Source organism: Rattus rattus, chromosome 11 (assembly GCF_011064425.1).
Source record: "Rattus rattus isolate New Zealand chromosome 11, Rrattus_CSIRO_v1, whole genome shotgun sequence".
In the NCBI taxonomy this organism is placed as follows: domain Eukaryota; kingdom Metazoa; phylum Chordata; class Mammalia; order Rodentia; family Muridae; genus Rattus; species Rattus rattus.
Genome location: NC_046164.1, coordinates 72,929,384 through 72,945,161, shown reverse-complemented (window position 1 = coordinate 72,945,161; position 15,778 = coordinate 72,929,384). Strand labels below are relative to the sequence as shown.

Sequence of the window (15,778 nt, the reverse complement as noted above, 5' to 3'; positions counted from 1 at the left end):
TGGGGATTTAGCTCAGTGGTAGAGCACTTGCCTAGCAAGCGCAAGGCCCTAGGTTCGGTCCCCAGCTCCGAAAAAAAAAAAAAAAAAAAAAAAAAAAAAAAAAGGAAAGAAAGTGTGACCTTTGGCTGTTTGCTGTAAAAATAATCACAACAAACATTTCCGTTGAAGATGATTAGAGGCATTTTATAGGCGTTCCATCCCTACAAGTGGAACTGGCAAATTGCTGTTAGGATAATCTTGTACAACGCTCTCATTTTATATAGAGAGAATAACTTGAAACTCAGAGAAGTTAAACACTGTAGCCACCCAGCACTGCTAGATTGATACTTTGAGTCTCCAGTGGGGCTGGGCAGATAAGGAATCTTTCGTTCTATCTGCCAGTTCAGGGCAGGTAGCCCTGCAGCCCTGTTCCCAGAGGTTTTGGAGGTTGCTGAATTCACCCTCGTTCTTCAACTTGTTCTGTCATTCTTCAACTTGTTCTGCCGCCTCCAGGAAACCCGCGGTGGTGTCTGATGGATTGAGGAGACTTGTTTGTCTGGGCCAGGTCCAGCAGCTGCCCCGCCTCCTTGGCAGGCTGGCCCACAAAGAACAGCTGACGACAGAGCTCCGTCACGTGACCACCACTGTTCCCTGCTCAGTTTCTTGTCCCCGAGAGTCAGAGTAAGTACTTTCCAGGGACTCCCGTGAAGTGCACCAGGTAGGTACCCTAATCCTGAATGTCTGCAGCCAGAGCGGCAACAATGGGGGGTTGTACAGGCAGGGTTGGGGGTGAGGTGTGGGCAGAGGGTTGGGATATGCGGATGGGGGTTTGGGTGTGCAGACAACGGCAGGGCGGACCGGCAGCACTGACAGAGAGACTTGGGACAGAATAGGCATCTGGTTTTCTGTGATGCTTCCGAGGTCTTTAAAGCTTTGGGGACAGAAAAGGTTGGCTTCGAGTTGCCTCACGGAGTCCCCTTTTGTTCCCATCTGGAGGACAAGCCGCTCTGCCCTTCCTTCCTTCCTTCCTCTGTTCTTTGGCCTCCTGCCCCATAACAGACCTTTCCCCCTTTCTCTCTGCTGATTTAGCAGCGTGCTTCCGGGTGTTGAAGGTACAATTAATCTGTGAGGTTGCCTCTTTCTAAGCAAGTGACAAGTTGCGGGCAGACAAGCCCTCAAGGCGGGTTCCAGGAGTCTCTCACCTCCCACCTGTGCCTGCCATGGAGCTCCTGAAGGCACTGCTGCTCCTGTCTGGAGTCCTCGGGGCTCTTGCTGAATTCTGTGGTAAGTAACCAGCCAATGTTTGGACCTGTTGCCTCTGGGGTCTCACAGAGGGATTACCGCTTTGTCCAATCCCCTTGGAGAATTGGAAACTGGGAGTAGGGGATGGAGAAACTTACCTGTGTCTCGGGTGTCCCACAGCAGCTTTTAACTGGACCTTAGTGCTTGGGCATGCTGTGTGGATACCTGCTCCCCTTCCCCCCAGACAGGATCTCCCCAATTCATCCAGCAATCTGTTCATTTACTCGGTGCGCATACACGTGCATGTGCACGTGAGGCCTCTCTGAGATAGGCCCGGTGTTTAGTTTGGAGAAAGAGTCAGAGTACACAGGTCTGGCCTCAGCTCTGCTAGAGTTTATGCTCTAAGAAACGGGGCTGGCAAAAGGCAGGGGGTGCCATGAGTGATGCAAAACAAGTCACCCTGGGACAACAATAGAAAGACACAGGGGCCCATCCAATCAAGGGAAGGGATGGGGAAAGGACGTCTGAAGACTAGAAGGCTTTGGGAGGAAGTCCCAGAGGGAAGGGACAGGGGGCGAACATTCCAGGTGAAATGAAGCAGGTGCTTGAAGGCTCCCCCTGACTGCTCCAGATTTTCATCCCAGGGCTGTAGTCCCCAGGAGACCTCATAGTTTCTACAGACCTCTCAGAACATGAGTGTGACCTTTAGGTTATAGGCTCAGGCACAGTCACAGGGGGATGAGGCAGGACTCCCCTTTCTCTTATGCACCCTGTATATGGGGTCTTAGGTGAAGTGGGCCAAACCTTAAGAAACAGGTGACAGGTAAAGAAGCTGCAGATCAGAGAAACCAAATGGGCTGCTCAATGGTGCCCCAGCTTTAACAGAACCTTCTGGATTCAATTCTTGGGACCCGAGGCCAGCATCATTCCTAGACACCTAGACTTTCTGGCCACGTCCTGTTAAAGTTCCTTATCTCAGGCCCCTGGTTGCTGTCTAGACAGTCCTCAGGGATTCCTTCATGGAACCCATCTCAGTCTTGAGCTGTTAGCCCCCATTCCTGACCACATGAGAGCTCCTTCCTTCACCATCATGAGAACTTTGGGGGGTTGTTGGGGTGCAGTCCCTTCTCCATTTCCGAGACTTTGGTGAAGTGAACTGAGGCTGTTTGTTCCTCCTTCCTTCCTCCTTGGCGTGGTGTGAGGACACCACACTTGCATCATCGACTAAGGTTCCGTATACAATGAAGTGGATAGGCCTGATTTCTAAAGTACACAGAGAGGGCTCCAGGCTTCTGAATGCCAGTCAATCCGTCCTCGGGAAAGAGGGCTGGAAACCCTGTGAACAGGATGACATAGTGCAGAAGTAAGTGTGTGTGTGTGTGTGTGTGTGTGTGTGTGTGTGTGTGTGTGTGTGTGTGTGTGATGGGGCTGTGTTAGTCAGGGCACTGTAGTGCAGTGGTCCACAACCTTTCTAATGCTGCAACCCTTTACCACATTTCCTCACGTTGCAGTGACTTCCTAACCTTCAAATTATTTCTGCTTCCGTTTCTCAAGTGTGTGGTTTTACTGCTGTTATGAATCGTAACATAAATACTTTTTGGAGATAGAGGTTTGCCGAGGTGGGTCACGATCCGCAGGTTGAGAACCGCGGCTCTAGCGGAGCCGCAGAATTGATGCGTGTGTATTTAGACGCACTGACTTACAGGATGTGGTCCCGGCAGTCCAGCAATGGCTGTCTCTTGATGGAAAAAGGCTGAGAATCCCATAGTCGTTCAGTCTGTGGGGCTGGTTATCTCTGCAGCCTCGATCCGGTTGCTAGGGGCCTGGAGAATTCCTGGGGAGTTGATGGTCTTCAGTGTATATGGGAACCATGAAGAAGGCAGACTCGATACCAGCCACAGCAATAGGGTAGATGAACTTGCCAGTGAGAGTAGGAGCAAGCAGGCAAAGTTTCCTCCTTCCCCTTACCTGGGCTGCCATCCAAAAGTTTGGGCCAGATTTAGAGTGTGTCTTCTGACTTCTTTCGAATTGTAATCTCATTAAGAAGAAAAGCCTCACAGAAGTGCCCAGCAGCTTGGGGGTCAGTTGGTTCCTGACAAGGTTAAGTTGGCAACCAGGATTAGCCATCGTAGCAACCTTGCCGAAAGCCACTTTGACTGGCTTGAGTGAATCTCCTGGCTCCTTCTTTCTTTTTTTTTTTTTTTTTTTTTTTGGTTCTTTTTTTTCGAGCTGGGGACCGAACCCAGGGCCTTGCGCTTCCCTAGGCAAGCGCTCTACCACTGAGCTAAATCCCCAACCCAGGCTCCTTCTTTCTAGAGACAGTAAGTGGTGGCTTATCAGCCTCCTGTTATAGACTGTGCCTAATCTTATCACTTATCTCGATAGCTGACTCAGGATGGAGGTCAGAGCCTGGGGTGGGGTCTCCCGGCTCCCTTACTAATTTCAAGGAAGAGCAGAAGATCAGAGGTCTTGAGCTGAGACAGAGCTCAGTTGGGAGAGTGCCTGCCTTTTATGAACAAAGCCCTGGGTTGAGTCTCCAGCATTGTGTAACCTGGGCGTGGTGGCAGACACCTGTAAGCCCAACGTAGGGGCAGCAGAGGCAGGAAGATCAGGAGTTCTAAGGTCATCCTCAAGGACATACTGTGTTTGAGGCCCCTGCAATGCATGAGACCCCGCTTCAGTAATAAAGTGCCCTCCAGGGGTAGTCAGAAAGCTAGAGAGCCGCAGAAGAGGACGTCGAAGATGCTGACAGAACTCTGGAAAAATAGAGACAGGTATCCCAAAACTAAGTCTTCCCTGTTCCTCCCAGGGTCCCACTATGATGTATTCCAGGCCTTAGCCCTTCAAGCGCCGAGATTGCAGGCACCCTGTCCCGCTTGTGTCTAACTGTCAGAATGGGCATGTCATGAGAAGGTGCCCTGGCCTGGCCCGTAGAGCCAACAGTCATTTCGAGTTCATACTTGGGAATGGCCCCCTTACATTCGTAGACACCTATGACTTCTGTGAAAATGTTTAGAGAGATGAGGCTATGATCAAGGGACCCTGGGTCTAAGACTAGAAAGCCCAACAAGGTAGGCAAAGAACCCTGTGGCAGGCCGTTTTCTTATTCCTCTGGAGGAAGGGACTTTCTGGCATGCTGGGATATAGGACCATCGGACATCTGGAGTGGGTGGTGACTGGGAGTCAGTAAATGGGGCAGAAAGTCCACAGTGCCTACCAGACAATCTACTCCCCCCCATTCTGAGCATGGACCCTTCCTAAGGAAGGAAATCAGCCATCACTGGAAATATCCCTGAGATTTCTGCTTCTGGGGCATCTGAGTGTGTTGCTCACATATCGCAGGCGTTCCCAAGTCCTGACAGGATGTTAGTGGCTGGTCTCCCGGGGCCAGACCCTTCTAACTTAAATAAGGATAGCAGAAAAACTGGAGTCTCCTTGGGCAGCTGGGAGAATCAGTCGGCAGCCTATAGCACGTGAACTTCGATGTGGGACACTCACTGCGTGAAGGCTGGGGCTTCGAACAATGAGTAGAGTACATTCGCACAAGAGTGCCAGGAGCAAGGGGAGGGGTGGCAGTTTGACACAGTCTTGGCTCCACAGCATCATATAAGAGCCAGCCTGACTTTGAACCTCTATTTCCTTTTCTGTGCAAAACAACAAGAATACCTATCAACACCACAGGGCTGATGAGAGGGTCAAAAGAGATGGATGCCTGGTCCACTGCTGGGCTTGGTCTACAGTCACTCCTGATAGGTGGGAAGGTTGCCTGGCAACCACATCCTTTGATCCCAGCCGATGCACCCCCTCTCCTTGGCCCACTCTAATTCCTCTTAGGAGATGTGCGCTTTCCTTTCTAACCGCTGCCTTTCACCACAGTGGGCATCTCTGTTTCTCTGTGGGCTGTGGTGATGGGAATAGACACCCTTATTCCCTAGAGAAAGTTTTGTCCGGTAAGGAGGTCAGAAGAGTTGCTTGCTAATGGCATAGCTCTGTGTGGCCTCTCTCACACCATTTTCTTTTCTCAGTAATACCAAAGATGGACGGCCAGCTGGTAGAGAAGCTGGGCCAGCGTCTCTTACCTTGGATGGATCAGCTTTCCTCAGAGCAGTTGAACCCCAGCATCTACGTCGGCCTGCGGCTTTCCAGCATGCAGGCTGGGACCAAGGAGAACCTCTACCTTCACAACATCAAACTCCATTACCAGCAGTGCCTCCTGCGGTATTACTGTTCTCTTGTCTTTCCCCATGAGTTGATCCATGGCACGAGAGATAGGAGACTGGATTTTAATTGGGGTATTCTGTGGCTTTTTGACAAACTCTAGGCACATTTTGCTATTTCTCTGAGCCTTGCTCCACCTGCAGAGTGCAGGGATAAGTGGTACTAGATCAGAGATGCTGACTCATGCCTTTGTCAGCATGACAAATGGCATCCCCGATGCCTGAAGCAGCACCTGAGTCTTCCTGTGTTGTCCCATTTGCGTCTGAGGCAAAAATCAGTAATCCATGAGCCCCAAAGCAGCACCTAACTCGTTTGGTGCTCCCCAACCCGTACCTCAGGCAGACATCACTAATCCATAACCAAACATCTGATTGTATACTGATACAAAGAAGCAGTATCTAACTTTCTGTAGCTTACTCTTGTACTACAGACAGACCCTGCTAGTTCACGACTATGTTCTTTCATGCAGAGTGGAGAAGCAGCGTATTTCAGTGCTCCTTCTCCAAAGAGTGGCCATTAAAGAGAGGCCTGCTCTGGGGTTTGAGTGAGAGGCGAAGAATAAGAAAAAGCCATCAATCACTAGGTATAGTGATGCACACCTTTAATGCCTGCTCTTGGAAGGCAGAGACAGGCAGTTCTCTGTGAGTTCAAGACCAACCTGGTCTGCAGATCAAGTTCCAGGACATCTAGGGATAAATCCTGTCTCGAAAACCAAAACACACACACACACACACACACACACACACACACACACACCCAAAAAAGGCATAAAGTACCTTCCCAATTCCATTCCTTCTCAAGATTTCAGGGAAGGGAGAAAAAAAAAGGAGAGAGTTCATGGCCAAACTGGAGGTAAAACTGGATGTAGGTACCCTTATGTTTTATCCTTGATTTATCTCACCTTTTTAAGAATCTGTGGCATGTACCTCATACCAGTACAGCTGACTGCTAATTCCACTTTGTGATCTTAGTGTGGGCTAAGCACAGCTTATCAAGGGAGCATCTTCTCATAAAGGTGCTCCTGTCTTGTCTTGTCCTAGGTCCACCTCCAGTGATGCTAACAGTAGTTGCCAGACTAAGATTTCTGGGGGCAGCTTGGCCCTCTACCTGCTTGCTCTCAGGGCCAACTGTGAGCTCCTGGGGAGCCGAAAGGGTGACAGGATGGTCTCACAGCTCAAGTGGTTCTTGGAGGATGAGAAGAAGGCCATTGGTAAGAAGAACAACATCTGAGTAGGTAGGAACATCTAGGAGGACTCATCAAATGGTCTCGTTGTTTGTAGTTTTGAGTCAGTCCTCGGACTCATAATTGTTTTCGTTAGATGAGGTTCTCTGTGGGAATCAGAACTTTGGGGTTTCTTTTCAGACCTCTTCTAATAATGTCCACATCGGGTCTACCTAGAGGCTCAGGCTGGACTCAGTTGCCACACTTTACCCAACCTTCTATACCCTATGCACGAGCTGTTGGGATGCTCAGACACCAAGACTGAGTGGTTTTCCACCTCTGGGACACTGGTACCGCCTACTCTCCCCCTCTCCTTAGCCTCTGTCAACTTTCCAGCCTGACTTGGACCCAGTGCCCAACAGCTGAAGCAGGGCTTTTCAATACAAACCTGTTCTTCCCGCAGCCTACACCTTTCAGCGCCCCCTCACTCTTCCATTCATAACCCCCAGGCCCAGCCTGACTGGTCTCTTAGGCTTTCTAGGCTTTGCTTGCTTCTCTATGTACTCCAGGCACAGTGACCTCTGCAAACAAGTCTGGATATTTGTATTTGCCCCACAGAGTGACTTCCATGAGTAATTCTGCTCAGTTTCCCAGCTATTTAAAGACTTCTGTTGTCGGCTCTGGGGACCTCGGGCCATATTTCTGTTACAGTTGTGCTGTCCCATGAGTGCGTGTTGAGCTATCATCTTCTATCCTGACCTGCAAACACAGAACCTGGCTTACACTGGGACCTCAGCCGGGCAGCCTGTGGTTCTGTGAGCTATGGGCTTCTTGTTAGGAAGAGACTGGAAGGGAAGCCCTCAAGCCTGACACTCAAGTCTCTCTACTCCTTGCCTTCCTAATCTCAGGGCACCATCATGAAGGCCACCCCCACACCAGCTATTACCAGTATGGCCTCAGTATCCTGGCTCTGTGTGTCCACCGGAAGCGGGTCCATGACAGTGTGGTGGGCAAGCTCCTGTATGCTGTTGAACATGACTACTTTACCTACCAGGGCCACCTCTCTGTGGGTGAGTGGACAAAGCTAGCCTCCCCAGCCCCAGGGGAAGGGCTGCGTGACCTGCCCCTATGCTCACCTTTCCTTGGAACATCTCCTCTTCAGATCCCTTAGAAATGAAATGGCGGGGACTGTGAGTCAGCTTTGAAATTGGACTTGCATCCTGACCCCAGCTCCATCACATTGCACTGTAGGTCATCATGCCCCTTCCCCCCATCAGTCAGGCTTTTCCTTTAAAGCGACCTCCCAGCAGCACCTCAATAAAAGGTGCTTTACAAACAGAGGTCTTAGCACACCTTATGCTCTTAGCACCATAGAACCTGGAATTCTGATACCTAGACTTTGATCTGAGTCTCAAATTGATATGGGCCACCATACCAATTTTTAATCATCATGATTCAAGGTCTCTGCTAGGCCTGGACTTCTGTGAGTGAATAAGGCCTCATGGAGGGTGGGCAGGATAAAGCAGGAAAGGGGGTTTATTGGTAGATGATTGTCCAGAGAGAAAAAGCACTAAGACCTCTGTCAATGAAAGACTTGCCTCAGAGACTTGTAGAGAAACACAAAGGACACATTAATGTTACCTATCCGGAAGAGGAGATCTTAAAAATCCCCAGGCCCTGACATCTCCGTTTATCAATTAAATCAGACTGCTGGAGGGTAGATCAGGAAGCTAGCTGTTGGTGTCAAACTCTCCAACGAGGCTGGAGATGTAGCCCAATGGTAAGTAACTAGCATGCCTGAGGTCCTAAATTCAAAACTCAACACTACGGAAACAACATGAATTAATTAATCAATAAAATAAACCTCCCTCTGTGGTCTCAATGTGCGCCCTGGTTTAGGAGCAGGGACTGTAGAATCCATCCTCTTGGGTCCCTCCCTGTTCTTCAGTCTGTCCATCTGACCTGTTGCTCTCAAGCCACTCGGTGACCAACAGTTTGTCTGAGAGGTTATCTGGGGCTTAGAGCGTACAGTGTTAGGACAGGGAAGTCCTGGGCAAACCATCTAGACTGGTACTGTACATGATCCTGAACCTCCCCTAACCCTAAGCTATCCAGTTCATACTAGGTCCTATCCCCCTAGACACAGAAGCCATGGCCGGCTTGGCCTTCACTTGTTTGGAACGATTCAATTTCAACTCTGACCTGAGACCACGGATCACCACGGCCATCGAGACAGTGCGAGAGAAGATCCTGAAGGCCCAGGCCCCTGAGGGCTACTTTGGAAATATCTATAGCACTCCGCTGGCACTACAGGTTGGAAAGAGACTCTGGAACCATGGCCGCTCAGCCAGTCAGCAGAGGGTGGGCTGGTTAGAGGCTGGTTCTTTCCCAGTGGCTGACCCACGACCTTCTCTTCCCCACAGATGCTAATGACCTCTCCTGGGGTAGGGCTGGGCCCAGCTTGCCTCAAGGCAAGGAAATCCCTGCTGCTCAGCCTACAGGATGGAGCCTTCCAGAATCCTATGATGATTTCCCAGCTGCTACCCGTCCTGAACCACAAGACCTACTTGAATCTTATCTCCCCAGACTGCCAGGCACCCAGGGGTAGCTGAGCCCTTTCTGTCTCCTGAGTGATAAGCTACTTTCTGTGGGTTCCAGTGATGGGTGATCAGACAGTTAGGCTTGGCTGAGCCAACATGAGTGTGTGGGTCTGCATAGGACACAGCAGCTAAAACGAGGCCGCAGCCTTCTGATGCTCATGGTGTGGACACAGAGACCAAATAAGTGCTCTGGGTGTTACCCACTCTGTGATACCCACTGTGGAAATGTTTGTGCGAATGGATGGAGGGGTGTATTAGCCAGGGTCGGTCCTCTAAAGGAGCAGCACTGATGGGCGATTTATTGGATTGGCATACACTATATGGTACAGATAGTCCAACAGTGGCTCTCTCCCTGGATGTCTCCCCAGTCCCCGTGTGATGCGGGAGGCCTGAAGGATTCTGGAGAGCTGCTAGCCTTCTGTCTACATTGGAAGTGTGGAGAAGTTGGTTTTAATACCAGCAAAGGAGTGCTGTAAATAGGGCAGATATAGTGAGAATGAGGGCAAGCAGCCAAACAGCAGGTTCTTTCTTCCACATCCTTTTGTGTGATCTGCCTACATTTACAGAGGGTCTTCCCCGTGTTGAAGAATCCGATCAAGAAAATCCATCTCATGAATACCCAGAGACTTGCATTTTAGTTGATTCTAGATCCAGCCAGGTTGAAAAAAATAAGATCATCAGAGATGAGTGAATAACTCAATGGGTGGAGAGACACATTTGCTTAATGTTGATACCCAAGGACTTGCCAGGAAGTGGGAGGAGAGGGCAAAGGAGCAGAGAAGGCCAAAGCAGAGGCACCAAGCCCAATAACGCAAGGCATCATGGGAAAGAGTGGGTCTGGGAGAATGACAGGAGTAGAGGATAAATGCAAAGAAAGATGTGTCTGCTAGAGGTGACCAGGACGTGACTTGAACAAATGCAGAAAGGGTCCTTTGAGGTGCTCAGGCTTGGACTGCCACAGGATATGGAGACTGAGGGCCGAGGAGGCTGGGATAAGAACCAGGTTTCAGCCCAGAAAGTGTTCATGCCATTGACTGAGCTATTTTGGGGGAGGCCGTGGGTCACGTGGGCAAGGTGTCCATAGGAAGAAAGGAGGACCCCTATTCTTGCTCCCAATCCTCATGATGGCTGCTTCTTCCTTTCTCCCTGGCATAGTCATGTTGGTGCCCGCCACTGAGGACCCTGTCCACTTGTCAGAAGTCATCAGCGTCACGCTGAAGGTCTCCAGTGTCTTGCCACCATACGAACGAACAGTTTCCGTCTTTGCTGGGGCCTCCTTGGAAGATGTCCTGAAGAGGGCGCAAGACCTTGGAGAATTCACGTGAGACTCCCCATCCCTCATCCTAGCCCTCACTCCCCTCAGGCCTCCATGTTTGAAATGGTATCATGGGAAGGATGAGGAACAGAGGAGTTTCTTGGGAGAAGTTCTGGTTTAATTTCTGTGTGTACTTTTTCCACTCCTTTCTGGCCTGTGTTTTGGACCTGTGGTGTTTGGCCCAGTTCCTTGTTCCCCATCCACTCCCCGACAGCTATAGGCTAGGCAGTTATTAAGTGAGGGCATGAGATACTCCTCCTCTTCATAGAGCCACTGAGAGGAGCCTATGAGGGTACACCGGTGGGCGTGTTTTGTGTAGGTTTAATGCTTGGTCTGTGGTGAGAACTCCAGGAGGACTAATTGCATCAAATAACCTTGATAAAATCTTGCCATTAATAACCCTGAGAAGGTTGACACTTGTCCATTGAGACTTGACAAGCCTGAGAGTGAACACAGCTTAGTTGCAGCTCCTTGCTGGGTCCTGGCCATGCATGGAGATGGACGTTCCTCTTAGCTCTGGCCCAGAGCAGCAGAGTCCTTCCTACCAGCCTGCTCTCTCCCCTGGATTCTTGCCTCATCTTGAGAAATTCCTGCTTTCTGTTCCCAACAAGAGTTCTAGGGAGGGCCACTGGGGTACTGTTTGGTCATTTAGGCTGGGAACTCTTAGAACACAGCTGTGCAAATATGACTGCCTTTTTTTTGTTTTTGTTTTTCAAGACATGGTTTTTCTGTGTAGCCCTGGCTGTCCTGGAACTCACTCTGTAGACCAGGCTGGCCTCAACCTCACAGAGATCCGCCCACATCTGCCTCCTGAGTGCTGGGATCAAAGGTCATTGTCTTTAAGGAACAAAAATGCCCCGATTCCCAGGTTAAGTGACCTGGAAGTGACCTCACCACCACCACCACTCCACAGAGGATTGAATCTAGAGTCTTTCATAGGCTAAATGAGATTTCTGCTATTGAGCTATCTGCATTAGTCACCTGCCTCACTGCTGTGACAAAAGACCTTGCAGAGGCAAAGTGTGGAGAGAAGCTGGTCTGGGCTTGCAGTTCTGGGTGAGACAGGTCATTGAGGTGGGACAGTGTCATGTTCACAGTTGGGAAAGCACAGTGAGAGTGATGGACTGTTCACAGTCCGCTCTCCTTCCCTCTCAGTGAGTCACCCAGTGTGTGTGGTAGGATCACCCGGATTTGGAGTGGGTCTTCCTTCAATTAAGCTAATCTAGTAATCCCCCTCCCCAGACAAACCCAGAAATCTGTTTCCATGGTGACTCTAAATCCCAGTAAGCCGATAATGAAGATTGATCGTCACGTGTCTCTCTCTGTTCTCAGGCTGGCCTTGAACTCCCAGTCCTACAGTAGTCACTTCTACAATGTCCTCTGCTCCTTCCCCTTCTCCCTCCCCTTCCCAGTATTTTGTGTTTGTATACTGAATCAGAATGCAGAAAAGATAGAATTTCAGGCTTTCTAGTCAGGTCTTTGAGGTCCTCTGAGAGGCCATCCTGGCTGTCAATCTGAGAAGCTCCTCTGTTCGAGTGGAGGGCTGTCTGAGATGAGCTCAGGGCCAGACAGGGAGACTACATGGGAGGCCCTAGATTACACAGCAGACAGACAGATGTGGAGAGACGTGGCCCAGAACAGGCATGGAGGGCCTCAGTGTTAAGGGATGAGCATTGGAAAGGGTTGTTCATGGCGGTGCAGTGGTGACACAAGGCGCTTTTAATCCCAATACTCAGGAGGAGAGACAGGCAGATCTCTGAGTTCAAGCCCAGCCTGATCTATAAAGAAAGTTTCAGGAAAGCCAGGGCTACACAGACAAACCCTGCCTCGAAAATCTAAACGAAGAAAGAAGAAGAAAAGGACTGCTCATGGGGTAGGACTGCTTGGCAGTTAAGAGCTGTGCTGTTCTTACAGAACCCAAGTCCAGTTCCCAGCATCCACATAGCAGAGCTCAGAACTGCCTGTAACTCCAGATCCAGGGGATTCAAGGCCCTCTTCTGACCTACACACACACACACACGCACATGCACGCACACACACACACACGCACGCACACACGTGCACACGTACACGCACACGCACTCGTGCATGCATACACACACAAATGTTAAAAAACGAAAATGGCTGTTCTGTGACATCCCCTAAATCATCCATTTCTACCAAATCTGCACCTTTTACAGTTCATAAATTTAACTAAATTGTATTAATCTGTGCTGAACACACAGACTTTTGCTTGTCACCATTGCCATAGTGTTTCATCGTATTCAATATTATAAATGACTTTAGTGGCGACATAAAGCACGCGGGAAGAGGCTCACAGGAGCTTGTGTGAATACCCCACCAGTTTATATGACAGACTTGCACTTTCCTGGACTTTAGTGTTTGTCTGGGGCCTTGAACCAATCTTCTGAAGACATGGAGGGATGCTTGTACTTTCTCTTTGTCTAAATCACCAAAGTAGCTTCCTGATATTTGTGTCCCTTGGTTCTGGAGGTTGAGCTTTACACATGATGGTGGCAACCGTCTACCACTAAGCCACCCCTGGCCCCCCTCTTTTTTTACCGTGCTGTTAGCTGAGGGTTATCTCAGCCATCTAGTCCTGAGATTAGGGGTGCGTGCTCCCATAGTCAGTTTATATGGTGGATCAAACCAAGGACTGGGTAAGCTCCAGTGGGAGAGGCTGGCAGAGGGGGTGGATGCTGCCCACAATCAATCATCAATCAAGGCGCTGCCCCAAGGGCATGCCCACTGACCAATCTGATGGCAACCGTCTCTCTTCCCAGATGTCAACAGTTCGTTTCAAGTTGAAGCGCTACTAGGAGAGCGCTGGCCCTGAGAGAGGCAGGATCAGCAATCACTTTTCTATTTTTCTAGGTATGGGACCCAAGCCTCCTTGTCAGGTCCCTACCTGACATCCGTACTAGGGAAAGAAGCTGGGGATCGAGAATACTGGCAGCTTCTCCGAGTCCCTGATACCCCTCTGCTGCAAGGTGAGTCTGCAGCCTGTTGCCTGGATACGCCTGCGGCCTGCTACCCGAGGCCTGGCCCAGCAGCGAGGCTGCGTTAACCCAGCCCAGCCTTGCCCTTGAGCCTTCCTGGACCACATCCTCAGGAAACCACTCATGCTCAAGGTTGGATCCAAAATATTTAACTGAATTCTCAGAGTTTTTATGGAAGTTGTGGACAGTCCATGACACAGGAAAGAACGGAAGCTTACAATTCACTGCCCAGAAACTATGTTCGAAATTTTAGAAGAGATTTTTTTTCTAAAACATTGTTTTTAACTATGTGTATATGTGTGCCTGTGTGAGTGGTGTGTGTGTGTGTGTGTGTGTGTGTGTGTGTGTGTGTGTATGCGCACACATGAGTGAAGTACTCTAGGAAGCCAGAAAAGGGTTGGATCCTCATGGCTGTGAGCCACCATGTGTGTGCTGGGAACTAAACTCAGGACCTCTGAAAGAGCAGCCAGTGCTCTTAACCACAGAGCCGTCTCTCCAGCTCAAGTCTTTTTCACTTTTGATACATTTTCTTATAACTACAGGAAATATGTACAATGCTTGTTTTCATTTAAAAACGGAATAGTATTCTGTCAACACTATCCAACACATATAAAATGTCAGGTAGATATGGAAATGTTTCCTCGTTGGCGAAACTAACATTATATGATATATCTTATTTAGCCCACTGTATCTCAAAATGTATCATTCCAGGATGTAAAGTCCCAATGTAGAATCTCTAATGGCATATTTAAATGCCTTTTTATTTCTTTTTTTTTTTTTTTTTTTAATTAGGTTAATTTTTTGAGCATGCAGCCTAGGTTGGTCTTGAACTCACGATCCCCATGTCTCAGCCTCCTGGGATTTCTGGTGTGTCCCCACCATCCTGGCTTTGAAGGCTCCACTTCTTAACTTAATCACCTCCCAGTCACCTTGTAACTGTCACTGTTGGGTTAGATTTGAGCACATGGGTTTGGGGGACACAGACATTCATACCAGAGCATGCGTGTTTAAGAGGGACCTACCTTGGTGGTACATACTTCAGGAGACTGCGGGAGGAGGATCGCTGTGAGTTTGTTGCTGGCCTGGTCTACATAGCCAGACCCTGTCTTAGCCACTGTCCCCACCAAATGGAACTGTCCCTGGACACCTGGCTTCTTAAGGGACCTCTCTAATCCCTCCAAATTGTTGCTGTTTATTATTTCCAAACTGTTAATTCTGTGGGGCTTAGAATGAACTAGGGTCCTAGGCCTGCCAGGCAGTGGATCTTCCACTGACGATGCCCAACTTGGATGCTGGTTTTATTATCATCCCCCTTTCTCCAATTAGAATGTGAGACTTGAAGCCAGGTACTTTCCTGGACTGCTTCTGGGACACTCATTCGTGACACCCTGTGGACCACACGGAGCCAGTCCCTTTGCCTGACAACTCCATTTTAATGATGTTGACCCTGCTGGGCAGATAGATACTGCCCTGGTTTCCGTCGCTGTTCTCCAGCTGTTAGTCCCATGGCTACCCACTGGGGGCGCCCTCTGTGCTGTGTAAGCCTGTGGCCGGAGGAATCCTACCAAGGCTGGTTCTGAGTCTCTGGCTGGCTCTGGACAGATCCCAGCTTCCCACCACCAAACCCTGAGTGGATCTTACAGTTGTAGCTTCGGGGCGGTAGTCACATGATGTGGCCAGAGCGGGACACTCCTTGCTAACCCCCTTTGCTTCATTGTTTTCTGCAGGCATTGCTGACTACAAACCCAAGAACGGGGAAACCATCGAATTGCGGCTAGTTAGATGGTAGCCCTAGGCTCCCTCCTGATGCCTTCGGACCCTGCTGCCACCTCAAGTGCGCTTGGAACAATGTCCCCCAGATCACCTCAGCTAACTTCCCAAAGAGGACCTAAGCCACTGTCCACCTTAGAGCAGGAAGGAAAACACCTCCTCCCTTAGGGAGGCTGCTAGCTTGAGTGTGGCCCCGCCTGACTCCACAGGTCTTTCATGAAGATTGCCCCTAAGTCTGAGGAACAGGCTGCCCTCATCTCCCTCTACATAAAGGAGTCCGTTGGCCATGGGTGCTGTGAGTACCATTGCTCTGGGACTGTTGGGTTAGGACTGGGGTCCTACAAGAAGGACCTCCATGGCCCAGGGGCTGTGGTTCTGACCCGCACACCCTCCCCCTGCTCTCTCTCAGGGTGGTGGTCCCAAAGCTGGTCGTGAGGCAGCCTTTGGCCCTCAACAGGGTCTTCCAACACAATTAAAGCCTTGATTTACCTTA

General features: G+C 49.8%; 1 protein-coding gene across 1 annotated transcript; it reads left to right on the top strand.

Moving 5' to 3' along the window:
- The first annotated feature begins 612 nt into the window (after window positions 1-612).
- On the top strand, window positions 613-15,778 carry Tcn2 (transcobalamin 2). The gene is made up of 10 exons (XM_032916609.1): window positions 613-697; window positions 1,069-1,263; window positions 5,247-5,439; window positions 6,480-6,649; window positions 7,510-7,671; window positions 8,742-8,914; window positions 9,025-9,205; window positions 10,357-10,522; window positions 13,391-13,506; window positions 15,243-15,778. The coding sequence occupies exons 2-10, from the start codon at window positions 1,200-1,202 to the stop codon at window positions 15,302-15,304; spliced, it is 1,287 nt and encodes a 428-aa protein (XP_032772500.1). The 5' UTR covers window positions 613-697; window positions 1,069-1,199; the 3' UTR covers window positions 15,305-15,778.

Bases quoted from the DNA above. Each gene is read 5' to 3' on its own strand.
- Tcn2 (XM_032916609.1), top strand. From the start codon at position 1,200: ATGGAGCTCCTGAAGGCACTGCTGCTCCTGTCTGGAGTCCTCGGGGCT. The intron at 1,264-5,246 runs GTAAGTAACCAG...TTCTTTTCTCAG, and splicing joins GGCTCTTGCTGAATTCTGTG to TAATACCAAAGATGGACGGC. The intron at 6,650-7,509 runs GTAAGAAGAACA...TCCTAATCTCAG, and splicing joins GGATGAGAAGAAGGCCATTG to GGCACCATCATGAAGGCCAC.